The following is an 11534-nucleotide window of genomic DNA, read 5'->3' as shown; positions in this document are numbered from 1 at the left end:
CATATAATATTAATGTTAATAATTACATATAATTATCATTATATATACAAAATATGTAACACCTTCATTGTGAAGGAAGGTCATCATTTCCCGGCGACATGAGCTAGCGCTGTATTGGCAATACTGTGCGGTTTCTCCATAAGCGCCGTTGTCTCTTCTGAACGTGAAAACGACTCTAGCATTTGCATGTGTCATTATTTCTGCAGATTTGTTGGCAAAGATTCACTTAAGCATACTTTATAATATGATGATATCACTAATTTTATAGAATTATCTTTTCCTCACTTTTCCATTTACAAAATAATTGAATATATCTAAACTTTCGTACGTTTTGAGTTCGTCGTGCGTGTACATGAGATACGTGGTGGTAGTATGCTATACAACTGGCGGCCACAAAGACACGTCATGTTTTGATAATCTGCTCTGCAGTTGATCATCCGACGGATTCTTGACGTCCACTCCTTCATAGTAGAACTTTAACAAATACCTTTCTTGTCTCTCGTCGCACAATTGTTGAAAACAAGTGCTCATTTCTTACTTCGTATGCCGGTGAATCTGTACTGGAAACAACGGGAACTGGCCTAAACCGGAAGTTCCGGGGGGACCGGGTAAGACCTCACCAATGTTTATGTTTACATTTTTAACATGGTCCTATGGAGTTCACGAGAAGCTGCTGACAAGCTCCGAGGATCCAGAGGTGCCATCATCCAGCATCAGTTATGGTGTGGTGGGGGGTGAGCTACGAGGGCACCACTCTGCATATCTGTGAGCAAGGCATCAAAACATCGGCCAAGGTGTACCAACAGACTGCTCTTGAGGGTGTGGTGAAGGGTCTCAGGTACACCTCTCGCAGTCTGGCCTGGAGTTTCCAGCAGTGGCTCTTCTGCTTCCTCTGGTAGCCCCGATCTTAAATCTCTTGACTACAAATTGTGCTCTGTTCTTCAGGAAATGGCATTTATTCTTATGTGCACGGATATTTATTGTTAGTTGGGGAAGAGTGTTTACATATTTTTCAACGATCAAGCGAAGTTGAGAGGGGTGGATAACCCCCATGTTACAGCTCCTGGTGTACATATAATTTGTTCACATCAAACGTTTTGTTTCAGTTTCATCAACCAAAATATCGATTGTCATTAGGGGTGTGCGGGATCTCGAAAAGCCAGAACCGAGATCGGGAAAAAAAATTCCTGTCCCGATCCAGACTTCGGAAATGACTTCCCGACTTTTCGGGATCCCGAGCAGTCAGGAAATACCGAATGGTCATTTTAAAAAAGTTGTTAATTCTCGACGTTTTCTGCATTGTAAATGTCTGGAACTTATCGGAAATTGTTAGTTTTGTACCAGAAATGCAAAAACTATCACTTAAATTCAAGAGGTTCGGGAAATTTCGAAGATTTCCCGTCCTAAAAATTTCCCCGAGTTTGTCGGGAAGTTGCGAATTTTTTTCCCATCCCGAATGTCTGGATTTAAAAAAAAATCCCGTCCCGACTCAAAAAAATCTGTCCCGCGCACTCCTATTTGTCTTGCTTGGGTAAAAATTGAGAAAATTGTGTAAATATATGCCTTTTCCGGAATGTCTGGAGTAAGAGAACGCGAACTCGTCCTGGGCGCACGTTGCGGGTGTGTGCCTCGTCCAATGAACGCGCGGAGGGGAGGTGTTGCGGGGGAGGGCCAACTCGACTAGCCAATCGCACCCTTCTACACCTAGTCTGGCCCCGCTCACAAGCTTTCGCCTCTGCGCGTCGCTACTCCAGACATTCTGGAAAAGTTGTATACGTGCTCTATAACAAGGAGAGAGAAATGTGTTTTGGAATGTGCATAATCGTAGCAAGTGTCTACCAAGAAAAAATAATACCAGACCTCCATGGTGAAGTGGTTAGCATAGTGCGCTCTGACGCCAGGGACCCAGAGTTATAATCCCGACCTTGGCATGGGTGTTCTTTGTAAGTATCCCTTCATCAGTTTCATTATATCATCACCCATCCTCATCGTACCTGCTTATGGAAGAAGGTACTTTTTACAGAGTATTTTCAATAGGAAAGAACACCAGAACACTTATGGGAACGTTATGAACCAGTTTTTGTCCAAAGTTAGTTATCAGATGACAAGGGTCACATATTCTGTTTATAAACTTCCTTATGAACATAAACATTAGCCTTGTCACTGTGAAGGACTTTTAATTCAATGGAAGCGTCACACTGTAAATTGTTCGCGACAACCATTCATAATGCACAGCTCTTCATGGATGTATCCGATTAAAATAATGTGCAATGGCATGCCAACGTCTCTCCATAGACGTCACTTTGATCTCGATGCATTACCGAAGCGCTAAACAAATTTTAAGGCATTTTTCTAACACCTCGAAAAGGAGCAAATTGGTACAAGAATTCAGTCATAACTTTTTATTGGTTAAAGATACGTCGAAAACACCTTCACCATTGCATTTCTCGTGCAATTCTAGCCCATTTTGATATGTCGCACGACCCCCTTCCCATTTAAAATTCTGAAGTTGAATTGAAGATGGCGGACATCAAGATGGCCGCCGACCGTGTGGGTGGCGTCAATGTGGTTCCCCCTTGGCCAGATAACGATTGGTCATCGCCAATTTCAAATTCCATGCCGCAGTGGCCTTGTACTGGGGGTGTTAAGTGACTTATTGAGCCACCCTGTATTATTAAATTGCTGCGCGCTTGTGATATGTAATTAAATATTATTGCCCCTTCATCCATCTTCTCTTACAAGCTTTCATTCCCACATACAATAAAGGTTATAGCAGGAGAGAGAGTTCATTTGCACAAGCAGGCATGAAGTGTGAGGAAAGACGGTCCAAACCCGTGGATTTGCCTTTTCATATGCCTGTTAAGTTTTGACGTAATCTCTCCACTTGTCAGTGTGAGTTGTGGTATAGAACGACCACAAGGAAAAGAACCTCAGACAGAAGTCTCTGTGTACGTACCTTACCCTCCATCGTTTCAACTCGAAGCCTGCTCCTCCACTGCCCGTTCCCTCCATGCGGGAGCACGATGCACAGGAGTCGCTGGTCTGAGCAGGTTGTTAGTTTCGAGTGTATCTGGTAGCTGGCGTTGCTGTATTTACAAACCCTATAGTGCTGCAGAAGCAGAGGTATATTGGCTGTGTGAACCGGAAGTGTTTATGTTCCATGTCCATTGTTCCTTGCTTCTTCATTTACAGCAAATGTATGGAAAAATAAGACTTGTGATTATATAGTAATACAGTTTGTAAACAGATTGTCGAAATTATGTCAAGAAATATACGTTTATATAATAAAATATAATGTTTAAAATGCTATACGTTGGATATACATAGTTTTCTCAATAGTCATTGGTAGTTACAATGTTTGCACTGATGTGACTTTAAGTGGAAAAATCATTCACTTCAAGAAGAGTTCTGATTTCTGTCTTCTAAAACATTAATTTAAATAATTTTGCTAAAAAATTAACCTTAGTGTAAATGGGTTTCTTATCTTGTTGGGATGGATATCTGAACCCTGCCATTTAGCGTTAACTTGAAGGAACGCTGCACCAACTTCTGGAATGGTAGCCAATCAGTAGCCAAATATCGCTGGAGGTTTTGCAGTACTATAGGGTGTGTAAATACATGCTCGGGAGATTAGAAGCTATTCAGTAAAGAAATTCAGAAGAGGATTCTGGATGTGTTGATGATGTTTCTTTGTAATAAAGTTCCACATCATTTTCGGATTGTCAATTTGTTCGTCCATGCTTCTTAGATATTCCATGTATCATTTCATTGTCGTCACAGTCCAATCCAGCACCTGAAGTAGAGCATGTTTGCTGGATGGATGCTTGATTCAGCCTCTATGGTCTAACATGGTAACAATGAGGCAGGTGGGTGAATGCTTTGTAAAATTTTGCTACCATTCCCCCTCACTTCGAGCACTGGTCAGAGTGCCTCTAAGCCTTTCTGTACATAAAGTGCACCTAAATTTCTTTGATGATCTATCGAGGACCTCCTTAATGGTGTATGGTAATGTTGTAACCATGTAAACAAGGGTTACCAGGTTCGAATCCTTGTGAAGGCAGATGGTTGGTCTGATTCCACTTTAACAATTATATCCTGGCTACCAATCGGGACAGTTTTCCTTGCAATATTTTCCACTGCTGTTATTCTAAGCATAAAAGTAACTTCTGTTTCTCTTAATTTTTTTCTTCCTTCCACATTTTGGCTCCTACAGTGGATAATAGAGGAATATATAAGCAGGGTGGTATTTGTAGGGGGGATGGGGAGATTTTCCCCCCTCTGCTTGATACATTTTACCCATGGGGGAGGAATGTTATGTGGCATAAAGTCAATATCTCATGCTGTCCCCAGACAGTCAGTAGAATTCCCCCCCCCCGCCACTGGAAATTTCTTAAATACCACACTGTATATAAGGATCAAATAGGTCAGAAGGATTATGTTATTCATTTTTAGTTGAATCATATATTACAATAATTGGATTTAATTAATCAAAATCACCAGAGGGATGAAAACATCTAACACAAGTTTAGTACGTCTATCGAAAAGAAGCCCCATTTACATACTTCTTACAGTTTTTACAGATGTTTCTGGGCTTATTCATCTATTTATAAGCCTCTGGCAAGTCTTGTGGGTGAATTTTAAGTTTTCCCGCCAGGTGTCAGTTCGAACATCACCCCACAGCACTCTAGGGCACAGACGGCAGATGCCAACAAAACATCATAATGTTTTCCACCTATTTACTACTTAAATTGAGAATGTGGCATGTGTTTTCTTCTTTTACATTTGTTCTAAACACATTGTTATTAATATAAGTCGAAGTAACATGGTGCTTTAGATTGTCTATTCAATAATGTTGTTTCTACAAAGTGAAAGTTGTATATGGCAGGAGCTGCCAATTCGGACATGACCTCAGTCATATTCTCACGATTATACTGGATTTGAGTCCTGCCCTACCAAGGCATATGTGTTCATTTGTGCTCAAGATAAGTAGAAGACCGATGTACCGTACAAAGCAATCGTCAACTTCATAATAAAGTATGAAAAGAAAATGTTTGTGTTCCAAACCAAAGTTCTTTCATGTTCGATCTCTCATAGATCTTAGACATTTTGAATACTCCTTTCAGTCTTCCTTTATCTAACAATGCAAAGGTAAGGTTTCAGTACTGATAACTTAATATGAATATGCTCCAATTTCATGCACCTGAACCAAATCTAGATATTAGAAATATTTAATGATTGACTAACCGATATTCAATAATTTTTTCAAAAATATTTTTTTAGTTTGTACTAATTAACGTCCACTAGAAATAGATATAGAATGTTTTTTTTTAATATTCTTTATATTAACATAACATAACAATAAAAAAGATCCAATTTGTAGCATTTTTATCAAATATTAATGTGTACACTTCGGTCACCTAGTTGCAAACAATGGTGACCAAAAAATAAAAATATCAAAATAAACTGAGAATAAATTAAAGGGACATGCGACATGGTATTAGTTAAATAAAGATTCACAAGTTTCATACCTAATATACAACTATATTTATATAAACTAGAAGATATCCAAACATTGACAAGCAACAGATAAAAACGTAACGAAACGGTATAAAATAAAACATAGAAAAATAAAAACCCACGAACAACAACTCACAATAGAATCTTACACGCCACACAATTTTTTAAAATATTATTTACAAATTGTTACCGAGATTTAACAAAGGGGCATAATCATACGGGATCAGCAAATAAAAAATATCTATAAACACCAAAAATGTACATTATCATAAAATAGAACAGATCACAAATATTACAAAATACATCACTCAAACATTTGTGTCTTCAATTATTTATCCCATTGTTCTTCAATATTACATTTACATCCTATCATAGATATTTTTATCCTCACAATACACTCAGACTCTTTTTTTCATTATTACAAATTAAAAAAGGACGTAAAAAGAAATATGGTAATTTGTTTTTACCTCGCTAAAAACATACATGTACAGCGAACGCGGTATATAATACCCGGAATATCCGAACAATGTTATTTTGTGTATCACCCCATATAACAAGATTTGTTTCTTACAAAAAAGAAACTAGAAGCCATATATTGGTACATGAGAAGGTAGATGATACCTATAAGTGTAAACATAGCAGTTGTGACATATACGCTGGCTGGCACATAACATAGCTACATATTTCGTGCAATATATCAGAGTACATGAAGTAAAAATGTGTGCTTTAAAAGCCTTCAGGTGTGAACACTGTAGCCATAGATCTTAGACAGTTGCTAGATAGCATTGGTATAAATGTACAAGTCAAGCAAATATTTTTACAAAAGTGGTACAAACTTCGGTAAATGTACAAAACAGAACACCTTGTGGCAAGTTTGCAAAGTAATGAACATGAATTGTTTAATCGCGATAGCCTGGCAATGTTCTGAGCTATGACGTTATGGATTAAAATAGTCTGCCAGATATAAAGTGTACCTAAAAACTTCTAAGTTCTATGACTTGATTGTGCATATAGATTCCAGGTGCAACTCTTGTGTACAGACAAGGATGTGCCGAAATATCACAAACTCAAAGAAAATAATTTAACAATGATGGTCTTGCACAATCTTACATTCCAATTTTTTTAAAATATATCTATATACATATTGTCGTTTCAGGATTACAGTTCTGTTCATTATTTGGGGAGCAGGGTCTATTTTAAAGTCACTCTGTCCACCGTCACTTGGAGCAAATCTTTCGTGACAGACAAGTCTTTTGAATTAGCAGGCCACACCCAGAATTCACGAATGTCAGCTTTAGTTGTTTGCCATATGTTGGTTTGCTGATCAGAAGAGTTAACCTGATTCAGCTCCTGCCAGAAAATCACTTGTCGACAAAGAATGCCTTGCAGACAACAGAGATGGTTTTGGCAGGTTAAACCTTCAGATATCTTATATCAGGTGATCTTGCCTATGCGCTAAGGTATTACAAATCAACATAATCTTGTACTCAGATACACGTTTTTAGATTGACACCTGCGTTAACCCACTTTCGACACATATTTAAAATCTAGCAAAATTGAAGAATGGTGTACAGTTTTTCAAACTGATTTTGGTACAAGGAAATTGTCGAGTGTGGATTGATCTTGCCTAGAATAGATAAGAAAAAATATGTTATTGCAGCAAGACACTTTGGGATTTAGAAACACCAGATTTGCAAATGCCACTGATAGCCATGATTTTGGTGTGCGACCTGCCTTAGAGGCAGAAAATCTTTTATTTTTATACCAGTCTTTTGATTAAAGCCACACGTTCTGCCTTGCCGAAACTTTCAAACTGAAGCATATTGGAATAAGAAATCACATCAAAACTCTTACCGAAAAAACAAAATTTTCCCTTATATTACTTATTCAATTTTTACCAAAGAAGAAACATTACCATTTTATACATTAAAATAGACCCTCGATAATCCATAAACATATGATATTCGACATTAAAATACATAAACACAATGAAACATTGGTGCTATTTTGATTATAAGCGCTCCACAGCTCATTACAAAGGGAAGATGCATGATATTTTTTTTTTACAGCGGAATAAGACGAACACAAAGAAAGGTATGTTTGACCAACAGTACAAATATTGTGGTAAATCATGAATTACAGCATTATCTCCTATATAAAACGATTAAATAATTTGTTACTTAGTTTCTGGTTAATTTGATTCAGTTCTAATCAGTATTTCCAATGATACCAGTAAAATTACACTTGTGTCAAAAATTAAAGCAACAAACAGAAATCCTTTCCTCGGGTGATTTTTTTATATATATTTGATAAGTTTAACCTGTTGCTATCGTGATTTTTTGTTGATAAATCCTGGCACATTAAGGTTAGTTTATTTTCTATATTAAACCAGTTGTCTATAACATCATAAATATTACTATCACCTGATCGTATTATGTGGTCAATGGACACACGGGAAAGAATTTCCGTTCGTTGCTTTAATTTTCCATAAACAATAACAGAGTTTTGGTATAAATACCACACAAAGTATACAATACAATAAGATTTTATTCTGTTCTTATTTCTCAAAATACTGAATTGTCCAATCATATAGGAAACAAACTTATAGAAGTACGTAGTTAGGAGAAGCTAATACCCACTCGTATGATATTATTTGCATGGTGGAAACATCACCGAATATAATGCAAATAAGATCTTCCAACAGCTAAGGTTCAGAGAATAAGCAACACTTATTTTGTTTTATGTTTGTAGAACAGCGAAAATTCCATTAGTAAAAAATTAATATTATTTTAAATTTTCAAGCAAATTTGACGAAATATTAATTTTTGTCACCTTTCCATTTGTTTTCTTACTGAGGCAAAGAGCTCTATTTCTAAGCACTGAAAACTGTTTTTTATCCAAGCTTAAAATTGAATGAGCGAGACACGTTATTTAAAAATTCTAATAACAAGATTGGGGCTGTATGTTCTGGATATGCCCAATGTTTCTTCTCTACCTATGTAATATTTCCTTATCAGATTTTACAAAACTACAAAGCATATGTTTTCATTTGTAATTCTTTTTGCAACGTGGAAGGCACATTTACTTTAAGGGATTGTTTATTATTATTATTATTTGGCGTTATTGGTTCATTCATATTATATATTGATGTTTAATATTATTACATATAATACTCAACACCAACACTATGTCGAAAATACGCTGTATAAAAAAAGGAAACATATCGCTCGAATACACTTTTCACTGCATATACTCCCAACTTTCAAATACTGCACGAGTAACATTTATTGCCAGTGATTTTGATTGGTCGTTGACAGGTAACTGTGTATTGCTGATTATATCATGATATGTTAACTACAACCTCAATGGCGAATTAAAATCCACTATTTCAAACCACAATTTCATGAAAACAAAATGAAAATTTAATTTAAGCTGAAGATTTGGTGCAAATGGGAGCAGTGATTTTTTTAAGTCATAGAGAAGTGAACCAAAATACGAGAGTTCATAGAAATAAGCATTCTGAAAGCACTATTACATAAATGGATTTCACTCCAAAATCAACACTACTAGTGAACTCAGAATTTTTACCAAACAACTATAATTCTTGCACAAAAGATATACAAGCAAGGAGGCAAATGAACAAATGCCATTCTGTTAAACAACAAGAAAATATCAGTCCCTTGCTCCAATTTTCAGCTATGAAGCACACCTTCAACGATTTGTTTTATATTCTCACTCATTTATAACTTGCTGGGGATATGTCTTGTAAGGAGCAACACACAGTTACGTATGTATATGTACATATACATACATGCATACATAGAAAGCTACTTTCCAAAAGAAATGCCTATTTCGAAAGGCCATTTTTATCATCTAGAAACAATTATTATTTTGATTGATAGCAACCTGATTCAGTCCTGCGTACTCCTTTGTGTGGGTGTGTGTGTATACAATATTCCATTTCATCGTTACTTTTAAATAAACATTGGAGTTCATTTTTGTGTACCTGGCCTTATATTTTAATGCTATTCACTCACTAATATTTGTAATGAGATAATTCTCATATACACGTTTAATGGAATGCAAATTTTATAATACATTCGCCCATAATTCAACAAAGAATGTTGATTAATTAGTCTTCCAACATTCAATCTATGTCATAACATGTAGCATTTGTATAGAACAAAATCTAAATTAATGTAAAATATTTAAATATTGAATATGTTAAAGTATTCGATATATTAATTAACAGTAATGTTTATTTATATGCATTAATTTAATCACTATATAATTAGAGCCTATGTTGTAAATATACCATCACAAGTAATTAAATATCTTTGAAAAGATGTTTACAATTTTGTTTTTACCTATAAGAATAGTCAATATTTTGACATATAATATCACATCATTTTGAAGCATTTCACCAATAATAAAAATTATGAATATATTTTTGTAGTTATATCTACATTTCTTTTTATAACTTTTTTGTGGTTAAAATTACAAGAATAGAAATTGAAATTTAGGCCCAAAAAAGAAGAAAAAATGAAATTTGTATTGTACATTTCAATAATTCTATAATGATCATTACTAGAAATATTTAGTTGTATAGACATCATATTTCTGCTCAGTGCTATATACTTTTGTAACATTATATTATTATTTTATGTAATGATTAATCTTATGGAGCTTAGTTAAGTGAATAATAAGAATATTTTCTAGTTAATTTATGATACATAATTGTAGGTAAATTTCTTACTGCTCTGTTTTATTATTATTCAAAGCTAAGTTGGTAAGCATTTATATCATAATAAATATTATAGTCGCTCTGTAAGATTACTGTAAAAAACAATCACCTTAATCTCGCTACGATATGTATGTTTAAATGTTATATGCCATTTTAACGCACGAACACACACCCACGCATGATAACGCACATCCACACACATACTTACTTATATACAGACCGAAAACCCCACTCAAGTAAAAAAAAAAAAAGGTTCGATTAATCATATATTCGAGAACCTACCGTGGAGTGTATAATTTTAAACACTGGAATTTAAATTGACCTACAAACACCAGTTTAATAACGATAGTTGATGTTTTTCCTTGGACCCATGAATATATAATTTCGCCTGATGTACTTTTCCTGCATCATCTTGCGAACAGGGGGGAGGGGACATGTTCTTTATTTACCACAATGTAAGGGAGTGCTACAGGTGTACTAAATGTATGTTTATAAAGGAAGCACACGTATTGGTCTTTTAATAACAGGGAATTGTTTGTCCCGCTCTTCACAACAAAATAACCCACCCCTAATGTCATTTAAGTAAACTTTTTTTCCCTTTTACAAAAAACAAATCCTCCATTAACTGAAAGATTCTATCAGCTTCTATGGACCTATTTTATGTTATGAAATTTTGGTGTTTTCTTCATACAGTGTTTATTGTTGTTTCCCTTATTGTTGAGAGAGTGCCCATTGTCGTGAGCAACGCTAGCTTGTCTGGATTCCCTTTCGGAGGGCGTGGTTCCGCCTAGGGGGGTGGAAAAGCCTGATCCTTGAGCCTTTTCCCGGTGGGGGCGGGGAGATTTCCAGAAAGGATTCTACGACAACCCTTCCAGTGGAACCGCACTTCAGAGAACATGAAGGTTTTCACAGGATTTTGACTTGGAGTCCCTGTTCCACACTTTCTCCAGAAGACCTTTGACCTTGAGGCTAGCAGTCGTTCTGGAGCCTCTGTACCTTTTCCTTGAGCTACGCTTTCTGAAGAGGTCCCGGGTTCGTTCCGGGTTCTCTGTCTTCAAGCGGATTTGCGACAATATACCCACGAGCAGCTCGTCGACGTTGTGGTTAATAGCGACAGAAGTTTCAATGAATTTGGACTCGTAGGAAGTAGCCAACTGCTTCCCTTCTGAAACGAAAAAAGAAATGTATATATATATTTTAAAATATTACATCTAGTACACTGGTGAACAATGGTTCTGTTAAAACCAGGGTTGTTAAAGGGCCAGGAATTTTA

At 35.9% G+C, this 11534-nt stretch overlaps 1 protein-coding gene across 2 annotated transcripts in view; it reads right to left on the bottom strand.

Annotated features, from left to right (window-relative positions):
- Positions 1-10013: 10013 nt before the first annotated feature.
- Positions 10014-11534, bottom strand: part of LOC145980451 (uncharacterized) — a 359637-nt gene continuing 358116 nt past the window's right edge. For both annotated transcript variants that reach the window (XM_083113549.1, XM_083113548.1), the window contains exon 6: positions 10014-11426. In XM_083113549.1, the coding sequence (XP_082969675.1) occupies positions 11149-11426 (278 nt within the window). In that variant the 3' untranslated portion in view covers positions 10014-11148. The remainder of the gene's footprint in view (positions 11427-11534) is intronic.

This window comes from Lepisma saccharinum, chromosome 27 (assembly GCF_977018435.1).
Source record: "Lepisma saccharinum chromosome 27, izLepSacc3.1, whole genome shotgun sequence".
NCBI lineage: Eukaryota > Metazoa > Arthropoda > Insecta > Zygentoma > Lepismatidae > Lepisma > Lepisma saccharinum.
The sequence above is the reverse complement of the archived record's forward strand: the minus strand, read 5'-3'. Positions and strand labels throughout refer to the sequence as shown.